General features: G+C 37.9%; 1 protein-coding gene across 16 annotated transcripts in view; it reads right to left on the bottom strand.

Moving 5' to 3' along the window:
* HDAC9 (histone deacetylase 9) overlaps positions 1-13,685 on the bottom strand; it is a 1,067,281-nt gene that overhangs the window by 37,326 nt on the left and 1,016,270 nt on the right. For 15 of the 16 annotated variants that reach the window (XR_011256609.1, XM_069587611.1, XM_069587612.1 and 12 more), the window contains one exon: positions 7,994-8,078. The exons of the other annotated variant lie outside the window; for it this stretch is intronic. Coding sequence is in view for 14 of the 15 variants with exons in the window: in XM_069587611.1 (XP_069443712.1) it covers positions 7,994-8,078 (85 nt within the window). In the remaining variant the exon portion in view is untranslated. The remainder of the gene's footprint in view (positions 1-7,993; positions 8,079-13,685) is intronic. 16 annotated transcript variants of the gene reach the window in all.

Raw genomic sequence — 13,685 nt, 5'->3', positions numbered from 1 at the left:
CAGCTTTGCTTTTGAACATTTTCCCCCTACTGTTCCCCACCACAGGAAATGAAACCACTACCTACTCTGTTGTCCAACCCGAAACTTAGAAGTCATTCATCCTCTCCATGCCTATTAAATACTATATCAAGCCAATGTCACTTCTGAATTAAATTGCTTACATCTGACAGTAAGTCCTGCTATCTCTCATCCTTAATGAGAGGCAGAGTGATCTTTTGAAATGTAGGTTTTATCACGCTCCTTCTCTGCTTGACATAAATCAACAAATCCTTATGAGTTAAAAATCCATTTTCAACATTGGGTGTATCTCTTATTTTCCCCTGGGTCTCAACAGGATGGAGATGGAGGAGAGAGGGAAAGACAGAGAGATAAGGGGAAGAAAAAGGCAGAAAATCAAAAGAAAAAGGAATAAAAAGAGAAGAAAAACTGAGTGTGGGTTAGCTGTTGGGTGTGGAGTCAAGAAGCTAGAAGGCTCTGAAATGATTTATGCAGTGCTTGTTGCAATCTGAGGAAACAACCCTTTAATCTATGTGCACAGACCCAGGAGGTCAAGATCTTGGGCAATTTCCTCACAACACAAGATGTATACAAACTCCTTTCAACTTAGAAACAATCTGATTTTCTCCCGGATCATCTGATGTAAAAGGTATTTACATAAATATACCTTTTCTCCTTGGGAAGGGGGTAGGTAGAGCATATTAAAATAATGGGAGGAGATGACTGAAAATGGTATTTCACATATAAGGATAGATGCTGTCATCTCTAGAGCAAGTTTTACCTTTAACACTCTTTTTTTCATTAAGTACTATTCAGGTATCTTAATCACCAAGATAATTGGATAGCACCTTCTCTGATTACCCACTCGAATATAACACCAACAGTGTTTGTATTACCAGGGGTTGTCTCCAATGGAAATAGAGTTAAAATGAAGTCAACAAAATTAATATCCCTCCATTTGTTTCCAAAATCATTTGTTACTGTTAAGGGTAATTTCTGAACAGAGGATATATAATATAATATAAGAGGAGCAAATTAAGGAAGAGGGGGAGAAGAGAAAGAATGCATTGAGGAAGAGGAGAAGGAAAAGGAAAGAAGAACCACAGACAGGACAAGGAGGAGGAGGAAGCGACTCACTCAATAACATATAAAAACGTAAATTAAGTAGAGTTCTGACAAGGAGACAGTGTCAACTATGCCTGCCTCTGATCTCCCAGAGAAAATTGTATTCCATTTTATTTCTCTAGAATCGGTGACAGGGTGTGCTCTGCCCATTGCAGCTGCCCGAACAATGTGGATACCAACCACCTTGTAGGCAATTACACAGTTACATAGCATATTGTCCTACAATGGGAAAATCATATCCCTTTTCATGTTTGTCTCAAAAGTTGGATAAATTCAGAAGACCATACATGCAAATCTCATTGCCCTAAACAATCCTGTGTGTCCTGTGTATGAGTTTAAAAAATACAGATAAATTTAGCCATACTGACAAATTTCACGTGCAAGAGACACGGATGTTGTTTCTCCACTGATATACAACAAGTCTGACAAGATCATATGGTGACATTGCAAATAATGTTCCTTCCTCATTCTGACCTATGTCATCAGTTTGCTGTGGTTGGCATAATAAGGAATTCTAAGACCCCAATCCACTAAACAAGGGAAGAATTCCTAGAGTGAGAGAGATGAAAGTGGGGGAAAAGGGGGAAACTTCCCAGCATTCTTCTATGACTCTGCTTCTGGTTTGACATTTTTTGGACACCTTGCAGCACCTTAGAAAAGCAGTGTGGTGACACGTCAAGTGATTTCTCTGGAAATTCTGTAGTAAAGTTAAGTGGCTAACTCTTTGTCACATGTCTGGTGAGGATTATACTGATATTCGTATTATTTTTAAATCCCCTATGTTAGTGATTTTCAACTTGTCAGCTGCAAACCACTGGAGGGCTGCAGCAAAATTTTCAAAGAATCCTCAAATCCTTGTGTACATATATATTTTCTTGGTCCACAAATCAAAAGATACTGTGATTACCACTATGATCATGCAGGAGGTCTACAAAGTTGGTTGACACTTAAAAGGAATACTCTCCTTTCTCAAATATTTAAATAAATAAAAGGAAACCATGACTATATACTTGTGGTTTCCATATTTTGAGGTTTCACAGATCAATATCAACATCATTCATTATATGTTTCTCAAACTTAAAATTACAGTCTTTCAAACTATATAAATTTAGTTTTATGGAAAACTCACTTCATGGTTCTTCCTTTCACCAGCGGTAAAAGTGTTATCAAGGGCCAGGACTGCTGTAAACATGATATCTTGGAATCTCGCTTCTCACCTTATTATTTAGACGAAGGTAAGAGTTCAATGGACTGGGAGTTGTTAGGATGGATTTCAGGAAAGGCTATAAATGTACAGTCCTTTCTCCTTCTCTGGGCTGACTTTTACCTGGCATTGCTTGTTGGTGATTATAGATGGCCAGTCAACTCTTAGAACTGCCATCTCCAAGCTTAGCAATGGAAATGGTTAGCTCACAAGCAATTCATGTTCTTTCTAATTTAGAAGTGACTCATCACTGTGGGTTGTGAAAGAGAGTGAAGAAGTGCGCTCTCATGGATGTTTTGCCTGCACATCTTAATCCTTTGTTCTGCTTGAGCTAATCAAGGAGTATAACCTTAGTTAAAGAGTCAATCTGGGCTAAGGGGAAAAAAGTGTGGCAAATATTGACATATTAGCTGACTCATCCATTCAACAAATGTTTGCAGAACATCTATTACATTTCAGACACTGCACAGCAGAGGATACAGCAATTGAAAACAAAGAACATCAGCAAAAACAATCTCTGCCATGAGAAGCACCCAGGAACTATGCCTAATCTAGAAGAGGGATGAATGGTGATTCAAGATGGTGTCCCAAAGACATAATATTTGAGCTAAGTCTTGAAAACTTAATAGGGATGAGGCGGAAGACTTGGTGAGCAGAGTGAAGAGCATGTGCAAACATGAAACTGCTTGACCATACCTCCCTCTCATGAGAGAGGGCTGATCTTTGTATACACCCACCATCTTAAGCTGAAACCACCCCTTATCTGTCAGGGGCGGGAGTGGGGGTTGAGGGGTGGTTCTTTACCTGTTAGGAGAAATAGTTGCCCTGCTGTTGCCTTGTAAGGCTTTTTCTTCCCAGTTAAGTAAGTCGTATAAACAAGGACAGGGCAATAGGGATGACTTTGCTGCAAAATACTCACATCCATGTGGCCAGGCAAAGGGCCAATGCTAATCACAGCCTCCAGCACCTGCATACCCTCAGCTGGGGGGCTCAGTTCTCAAAGAGAAAACCACATAACGCCTGTCAGCACCTTGGTGTCTGCCTTGGGACAAGGCAATCGAGGAACTTGCCTGAATGCTTCCCACATGCTACAAGGCCTGCTTCTTCACATTTACGTGCTTTTCTGATACTGTAGTCCCAAACCCCAGCACAGAAGAACCTTCTGAATCTGGGATAGGAAGTGAGTGGAAATTCGAACATCTCTTAAAGTTAAAAGGAGTCACCTGTTTGACACTCAGAGACCAGTGAAGAGGCCGCTGCCCTGTTTAACAAAGGCTACCTTCAAGCAAGCTTCCTACACCGGCAGCCTGGGCAGCTGCAAAGGACCCCATAGTCCGAAGGGCTCTCATTCTTGGTTCAAAGCTCTGCTGGAATTTTCTGGAAATTACTAATATTTTGGAACAAGGAATCATTCACATATCTTCATTTTGCACTGGGATCGACAAAGTTTTTGTGAGTCCTGATAACTTTCCTCACCAAAGGTAAAATGGGGTGTCTAATCAAGGGCCTGGAGCTCTATAGGAATGTGACATGAAAGTGTGTTATAAAACATATGACATGGAAGTGTGTTAATAAAGCAGAGAAAAATAAAATTGACTACAACTTTATAGTTTTTAAGGAAATATAGCATTGTTTGTTAAGTCAGGTACCCACAATTTTGATTTTCTAAGTTTGTTTCAGTTTGTTACCACTGAAATACCACTTTCTTTTACTGCATTATAGACTTTACACAGTCCCTTTCTGTTTCTTTAGCCTGGAAGAGTAGCCCCAAATACAGACAATTCAAAGAAACACACAAAAATGTACCACACAGTGGTCAAAGCCATAGGACTGAACAGTTTTCTCTGTACAAATTCTCACCTTGTGTCCCAACTAGTGAGATATCACTATCCTCGTGTGTGTATCTTTCCTTTCACCACCTCAACCCACCATTCAGTGCCTTCTCAGCCACAATTTGAGTTCTGCTTATGGTGATGATGCTACTCTCAAATCATGTTTTCATAAATATATGTGTGTGTGTGTGTGTGTGTATATATATATATATATATATTTTTTTTTTTAAACATCACCAGCACCTTGATTTTCATCAGGACAGGCTACACAATTTTCAGGCACAGTGCAAACTGAAATGTGGGCTCTTGTCTGAAAAGTTTGTGAGAATTTCAAGGCAGCAAGAATAACAGTATTAAACCTTGCACAGGGGCTTTCTAAACATGGGGCCCATATGACTACACTGGTTGAAAGCCCATGAAGCCAGCCTTGATTCTCTCTGGCCATAACTGGGGCCCACACCCACTCTTAACCAATCACTGATAAGTGGGTTGAGCCTTAGACTAAGAACAGCTCCCTGGAGCTGGGCATAAGTTCATCTTCCCCAGAGTTGTATGGTATCTGATTGCAAGGATTCATGGGTAAAACAAGGCTTTTTTTGAATAGACATGAGGAACACATAATTACTGAGTAGCCAATAACAGCATCCATGATACCATAACGAATCCATGACTCAGAAGGAGGAATCTGTCTTTAGAAGCCCTCTTTGATGCAAGTCTTGGTTCCCTAGGGCCTTGATGGGTTATTCAAGTCGTTCTTTCTTGAATTTGCCAACTCCCAATTCCCTTGTACTTCAGTCCTCATCCCTGGTACCAACCCTGCCTGCAGGTTGGTACTTCAACCCTTGTATTTGTACTTCAATCCTTGTCCCTGGTACCAACCCTGCCTGCAAGTACAAGCAGGGTTGAGAAGATACATTCTATTTTCCTGGTGATTATCATATAATTAAGGAACCATGACTGAAAGACCTTAAAACACACAAAAACTCAAACAATAGAAAAATTTTAAAAATACCACTCATTAAAATCTCCATGTTAGTGTGAGGAGTGTCCAGAAGTATCAGATTAACAAGGTCTCCATCTAGTCAAGGCTATGGTTTTTCCTGTGGTCATGTATAGATGTGAGAGTTGGACTATAAAGAAAGCCGAGCGCTGAAGAATTGATGCTTTAGAACTGCAGTGTTGGAGAAGACTCTTGAGAGTCCCTTGGACTGCAAGGAGATCCAACCGGTCCATCCTAAAGGAGATCAGTCCTGGGTGTTCATTGGAAGGACTGATGTTGAAGCTGAAACTCCAATACTTTGGCCACCTGATGCAAAGAGCTGACTCATTTGAAAAGACCCTGATGCTGGGAGGGATTGGGGGCAGGAGGAGAAGGGGACAACAGAGGATAAGATGGTAGATGGTGTCACCGACTCAATGGACATGGGTTTGGGTGGACTCCGACAGTTGGTGATGGGTAGGGAGGCCTGGTGTGCTGTGGTTCATGGGGTGGCAAAGAGTCGGACACGACTGAGCGACTAAACTGAACTTGGAATACTCAATATGAGTTTAGGAGGAAAGAGATTTTTATGGGGGAAGTGGTCAGGGTTGGATATTTGCAATGCATTTTGGAGCAGAAGACACAGATTCAGAATCCACAGGGGCAGAATTCTTACACAGAAATTCTGACAGTACAGTAAATTCTTTTCAAGAGTCAAACAGGTTTGTCTGGCTAAAGCAGGCTGCACAAGTCACACAGTAACGTCAGTGGTGAAAGGAAAAACATCACACAGTGCAAAGTCATTACTGGGAAGTCAGATCCAATGCAAAAGCCAACAGTACAGTTTCTAAAGGTATATATAAACCATGAGTTTTTATACCTATGTGAAACTGAGTCCTGTGCTTCTGTTATTTCCTTCAGAACATTCCCTCTTTCTTCATCTGGCCAAAATCCTGTTCAGACTTTAAGACTAAGCTCAGGCCCTATCACTGCCGAGGAGTCTTCCTCTAACCTTCCTTGAGCCTTCCTCACTTTCCAGTACTTCTCCTTCTGGCTGAAAGGGGCTTAAGGACTCTTTCTTGTCCATGATTTCAGTGCACGCTGTGACTTCTATTTAAATGATCTATTTTAGTGCCTCTCACTCACTGGAATGCACACTTCCTAATATTAAAAATTCTTCTGCTATTCTGTCCCTTGCCTTGATAAGTGCTCCAGTTATCATGTATCAACATGTAATAAGTACTTAAGAATGCCAGTTCAAAGTGATGTGAACATAACACATACAGGGACAATGATTTTTAATAATCTGTGTGTATAATGGCAGCAAAAAAAGATACTCAGAAAACAAGAATCTATGTGTAAAAAGTAGATAATTTTTCTACTACTGATGAACTTAGGGAGGTGTTAGAATAGACTGAATAAACACAAGATGAATGGATTACACAACATGCCACCACAACCATATCTCCAAATTACTACTGAGCAAGCAAAGACAGGGCTTCCCTGGTGGCTCAGAGGTTAAAGCGTCTGCCTCCAATGCCGGAGACCCAGGTTCGATCCCTGGGTTGGGAAGATCCTGACCTGGAGAAGGAAATGGCAATCCACTCCAGTATTCTTGCCTGGAGAATCCCATGGACAGAGAAGCCTAGTAGGTTACAGTCCACAGGGTCACAAAGAGTCGGACACGACTGAGCAACTTTACCTGACCTTACCTTACCTTAAGCAAAGACAAAGACTCAGAGACATAGATGGAAGGTGGCTTCTCCACCTGTGTTTAAAAAAACGCTTCAACAAAAGAGTTGAAGATTTGATGCTTTCGAACTGTGGTGTTGGAGAAGACTCTTGAGAGTCCCCTGGACAGCAAGGAGATCCAACCACTCAATCCTAAAGGAAATCAACCCTAACTATTCATTGAAAGGACTGATACTGAAGCTGAAACTCTGATAGTTTGGCCATTTGATATGAAGAGTTGACTCACTGTAAAAGACCCTGATGCTGGGAGAGATTGAAGGCAGGGGTAAAAGGGGACAAAGAGGACAAGATTGTTGAATGGCATCACCAACTCAATGGACACGAGTCTGAGCAAACTCCAAGGGACGGTGAAGGACAGTGAAGCCTGGAGTCTTGCAGTCCACGGAGTCGCAAAGAGTTGGACATGACTGAAGGACCGAACAACAACAAAACAGTGGCAAAACTGAGGATTTTCCAATCCTCCTTCACATGTAATTTTCCATTTTGTTTTCCCATTCATGCTAACTTTTATATTAACTTGTGCCTGCTTTCAGTGTGTGTATGTGTACAGGTATGTGTGTGAGCAAGCTCGTGCGTGTTATCTTCTAAAAAAAAAAAATTCCTGATAAGTTAACACTGATGTGAAAGGAACTGGATAGTTTAAAAAAAGTCTCTAACTCTCCCTTTTTGTTCAGTTGGATTTTGTAGTGGCTTTCTCATGAACTTTTTCTTTAAAACCAGTAAATTATTGGTGAATTCCAACATCACTAGGAGATAACTTAAGTCAGTTAACATTGGACAATATAATCGCAATTTCTATGTTAATTTCATTGTTCTGTGTAAATGCTTAGTGGCAGTAATGGAAAAAAATCCACTCTTGGAAAATATGAGAAAAGCAAGGTTCTAAATCTAGAATCTTCTTACTTTGTTATCAGTGCAAGACTGCCACAGTGAAAAACAAGGCAATAACACATTTAGGTATGAATACATAGTAGCTGAAAATTATTATTACTTCATATATATTCTTATATTTGAAAAACTCAAATATATTTTTCATGTGCTCAATTCTCAGTATATGTTTAATGAGTACCTTATTAGAAATATTAAAAAGATTTGAAGACATACTTTGAATTTCAATGATCTTCTGTAGAGAAATAACGGCATTCATGTTTGGAGTTTGGTGGAGAACATCTTCTGCAAGTGGCTCCAGCTGTAAGAACAGCAAATGATAACATGAGCAGGACATTCTGACTTTGTAAGTTTGACAGAAGCAAACCAAACTGAAACAACCTTAAAACAAACAAAAAAAAAAGGCTTGCTCCAAGAGCTAATTAACATTTTGTTGATATCAGTTCCAAAAGTGTAGCCAGTTTTATTTTCTGCTTTGCAGCAACGTAATTAAATTCCAAGGGGCTTTTCTGTTGGTCACAAAACTAATCTATGAAGTCCCTGAAGCAGGTGCGTGTCTGTATATTAGTTGTATTTAAAAATCCGAGTTGCTTGTGTAATTTTTGTAGGTTCCTCACAGAACTAATTCCATCATGTGTGTACATGCAGCTGGGCCCTGCAGACAAAACCTCAGGGAAGCTGAAGTAGACAGAAGGTGGGAAGTTTATTATCCAGACTTTCGCAGTGTTTCTGCATCTAACTACCTTATATGTTTGGATATGTCACAGTAGAAAGCCACAAGACATAGCTGCTCTTGTTCATTTGCTACTGAATACATAGTAGAGAAAAATTTCAAATATTTTACCAAAGATAAAATAACTGCACACTTTCATTAGGCTCCCACTGAATTCACATTTATGCAGATACCGCTGTGGAAGCACAGGACAAATTCCTGTCTTGCGAAGCTATCCTGATCTTCTGGAATAACACTGATTTTTCATGGGTAAGCTCAGCAAACATTGTTTCAAAGAAATGAAGAAGAGCTTTAAGTAATTTATGGAGTGTTCTGGCAGGACTAAATCTCATGATGCATCCCTGGGGAATACCTTGGTGATATGGCTTGGTGTGGAGCAGGACGAACTACATAGCCAGAGTGCTTGCAAACGAAATAGCTGTCTAGCTATTGTGACCCAGAAAGCAAGGAAAGTAATAGTAAAAAAGGGACTGACAACCACAAAAAAGCTTTGTTGGTAAATTTAAAGCTAGTAGTCTCAAATATACCAAACTATTATAAGGCAAGAATGGGAAATGATGTCATTAGACATTGTGCTAAACCATGAATTCATCTATATCCCTTCATCTGTAGGAAAAAAAAAATATATAAAGAACTCTAGGATTCCAAGTTTCCACAGCATATGCGAGTGAATCTTCCCCCCAGGGTCTCTCTGAATTGATTATTCTATACTTCAGTCATGGAATCTACAACAATAGCACCTTTCTTCCAGATGCTATAGGATAGCAGACTAGCTCAGGGATATTTATACATGGGTAGATTCACTAAATATAACTTTCCAGGGTGTTTTTCTTAGCTGCCTAAGAAAAACTTTTAAAACATCAAAAGGTTTACTTGCAATGTAGTTTGGCAAGAAGGGAAAGGAAAAAAAAAAAGTCAGTGAAATGTTCTGCAGTTTTAACCACTTAAAATTGGTTAAAAATCATTTTTAAAAACTTTGGTATTTCAGATAGTATCTTTAAAAAATATGTTACCCTAGTAACACCCTCTTAACTCAGAGGAACTCCTGAATCATAAACGGAAGGTTACTTAGAAAACTCTTACTCAAGAATTAGACAGGGTTGAGCTACTTTGCTCATAAATAATCTTTCCTTTCACTCTGTCTCGGGGCTTAGAGAAAAATTTTTAATAGAAAGCAGGTAGACTTTCCTAATAAAACTGTTCTTGAAATATCATTCTGTGTTCGAATATTTAAGAACAAAGGCACAATGTTTTATCAGCATATTTGGTTCTTAAAAAAGCTTTCCTGCAACTTCAGGGTGAAAATGCTGACAAACTGAAAGGCGCTAGCTACTGGAACGAGAGCTACAGGCAGAGCATTAATGTGAAAACCTCATTTCTGGAATGCTCTCACATTAGGTCTGTGGGCTATTTTTAGGACTTAGGTTATGCAGAAAATAAAGGTAATTCAGGGTGTTAAGAATAAAAATACAAACAACCCTAAACCTCCAATTTGGAATCGTCAGTTAGATACGATAAAGTTGTGTCTATTTATGAAAGTAACCTAGAGAATTAAGGCAATTACATTGATAATTTAAGACTCCCAAACTGTTTTCCTGCATGTTTTAGGTGAATGTCATTTAGAGGATTTAACCTTCAGTAAATTGCCCAATTTGTTTCATTTTGAATGTATACACATAGACAGAGTTGAGTTCACAGAGTTCTCAATGTGGGTTCTTTATTTTTTCTCCAGTCACTCTGCCGAGAAGGCAAGGGGTAATACTCTCAGTTGGCAAGAAGGCAAGCAACACTTAGATTCTGTTTTCATAAAATTAAAACCTTGTCTAGAGGACCACAGAATTGAGTTATCTTCTCTAGAAGAGTTTGCTGATTTAATAATTCACAATTATAAGCAGTAAAACATGTGACTAAAGCATCTATTTTATAAATATTTATGAGTATTGGTCATTATTAGTAAAATCTAATAACTAGCTGTAATAAAATACCAAATAGTCATATTTTATAAATTTGGAGAAAAAAGAATATACAGTAAAGCTTTATTATGTATTTAGTTTGGCTGATAATATGTAGCAAAAATACTGGCAATGAGGCTACGCAGTAAGAACTATTAAAAGATAAATAAGGAAGTATTGCAATAATTTATGCAAACCCAAGAACTTCATGTTTTATACTACATAAAACAGATGCAGATGTAGGAAATCACACACCTATCCTGCCATCTTTGTTGCACAATTCCATCAAGTAATAATAGTTGTAAGATACACTAGATGATTTTAACACAACTTCTTAACATCTGAAGCTCTCATCTAGATTTCCTATATCTAAAGCTTAAGTGCAATCATTACAGCAATTCTTTATATAGATTTTCAGACTCCATACAGGGATATTTATTTTTCTGTATCTTTTACAGAAAGTTACAATACTGTATTAATACAATTAAGATGTTTGTTAAATTGCACTTACCATGTAATTTCTAAGTACTACAGCTATTTGTGGCCATTAAAATGTTGTGAATAAATAATTTTCAGATTCTTTAGAACCAGATCATTTAAAATATCAAAAATCATTTTTGCTGGCACTAATGGAAATAGGCAAGGGTATCCTTGGAGAAGCTCAAAACTTATTTGTACTTAGAAGACAAGGAAATCATCTCTATTATTTTCATGATTCAGCAAAGAACAGAAAAAAAAGCTAATCAGATTTTACAAAACATAACAGGTACATGAGGATAGATGCACACATCAACCAAGCAAACGATCTACTAACTAATCTTAGCTTTTATATTACTTTTTTTCAAATATGCCAAGTATTTTTACACTCTTACACCTTTATTTATTCTGTTCCATCTGAATTTTATTTTCCCCTTCCTTCTTTGAACTGAAGCCTTACTAAAGCATTCAAGGACTAACACAAACACTGCCTGCTCTGAACTCTTTTGACCCAGCAATCCCACTTCTGGGCATACACACCGAGGAAACCAGAATGGAAAGAGACACATGTACCCCAATGTTCATCGCAGCACTGTTTATAATAGCCAGGACATGGAAACAACCTAGATGTCCATCAGCAGATGAATGGATAAGAAAGCTGTGGTACATATACACAATGGAGTATTACTCAGCCGTTAAAAAGAATTCATTTGAATCAGTTCTGATGAGATGGATGAAACTGGAGCCGATTATACAGAGTGAAGTAAGCCAGAAAGAAAAACACCAATACAGTATACTAACACATATATATGGAATTTAGGAAGATGGCAATGACGACCCTGTATGCAAGACAGGGAAAGAGACACAGATGTGTATAACGGACTTTTGGACTCAGAGGGAGAGGGAGAGGGTGGGATGATTTGGGAGAATGACATTCTAACACGTATACTATCATGTGAATTGAATCGCCAGTCTATGTCTGACGCAGGATGCAGCATGCTTGGGGCTGGTGCATGGGGATGACCCAGAAAGATGTTATGGGGAGGGAGGTGGGAGGGGGGTTCATGTTTGGGAATGCATGTAAGAATTAAAGATTTTAAAATAAAAAAAATAAAATAAAATAAAATAAAATCCTCTGATAGAGCAAATTGCTTCCACCTCTTTGTCTCCTTTGCACACAAATACTCTGGTTTACTCAACACACAGTATTGTAATCAGCCATGTGTGTCATACTCTATTTTGTTGTAACCAATGTAAAGGCAAAGATAGGGCCTAGTACATACAGACATTAAAAAAAAAAAAGTTGAATGAATGGAGAAAGGATTAATTGAAAGAAAACATGGGGAAAAAGAAAACAAGTTAAAGTGTTAGTCACTCAGTCGTGTCCGACTGTTTGCAACCCCATGGACTGCAGTCTTCCAGGCTTCTCTGTCCACGGAATTCTCCAGGCAAGAATACTGGAGTGGATTCCCATCTCCTTCTCCAGGGGATCTTTGCGACCCAGGGACCGAACTCAGGTCTTCTGCATTGAAGGCAGATTCTTTAACATCTGACCCACCAGGTACCCTCAAAACATGGGGAGATACCTTTTAGGTGGTTCTCCAAAATCAACTGACCTAAATGGAGCAGATTCTTCCTCTTAGTTGCCTGCCATAATCAGGGCATGTTTTTAGAGTAAAAGAGCAGGAAAATCAACAAAGATAATTCATTTTTAAATCAAAATAATTGATTTTAATTGATGTTTTAACTGATTTTTAAATTAACTAATTTTGTTAAACTTATTAATTCTAATAATGTATAAATGATTTTGTACAGGATTTCTAAATATACAGTCATATCCTATGAATAATGATTTATTTATGCCACTCCAATCTTACTATTTTAAAATTTCTTTTTCTTACCCTATTGCAGTGTCTGGGACCACAAATGTAATGGTAAAATGAACCAGTAAGAGTAGGCACCTTTGTCATATTTTTTATTTCAAAGAAAAATTCTGATTTCACCTTTAAATTTGATGCATATTGGAGTGTTTGTAGATATCCTTTATCAAGTTAATAAATTTTCCTTTTATTCCCAGTTTACCAAAAGTAGTTCATAATTCAGTGTTTAATTTTTCAACTAATTTGTAAACATCTATTGAAATGGTCACATTTCTTCTTCATCCCCTTAATGTGGTGAATTATAACAACTAATTTTGGAATGTTAGTATGTTACATTTGTGGCCTAAACACAATTATGGGTTTTTAAGATAATGATGAACTACTAATATTTTGTATAGGGTTTTAATTACTATATTTATGAGCATAATTTTCCTGTCATATTCTTTTCTTATAAAGTTCTTTTCAGTTTGGGTATCTATATTATACTAGTTTAAAAAAAAACAGTTGTGAAATATTCTTTTGCCATCTTTCCCTTTAGTCTAAAACAATATAAATTATTAGCAGAATGCACTGATGAAGCCATATTGGTCTGGTGTTTTCTGTAGGTATATTAAGTATTAAAGATTCAGTTCTGTTAATTATAGTAGTGTTCAAGTTTTCTGTCTTTTTGATCCAGTTTTTGCAAGCTTATATTCTTACAAGGATTTCTCTCTATTTCAAATAGAATTTCAATTTTCTTTTACATGAGATTTTTTAAAAACAATTCTCTTATAATCCTTTTAATACATTAAAATCTCTCATAAGTTCCCTTTTTCATTCAGAGAGCTGGTAATGTAGGATTTCTCTTTCAACCAATCTTTTCAGAG

The sequence above is a fragment of the Ovis canadensis genome, chromosome 4, assembly GCF_042477335.2.
Source record: "Ovis canadensis isolate MfBH-ARS-UI-01 breed Bighorn chromosome 4, ARS-UI_OviCan_v2, whole genome shotgun sequence".
Lineage (NCBI taxonomy): Eukaryota > Metazoa > Chordata > Mammalia > Artiodactyla > Bovidae > Ovis > Ovis canadensis.
This window is presented reverse-complemented; position numbering and strand designations above follow the sequence as displayed.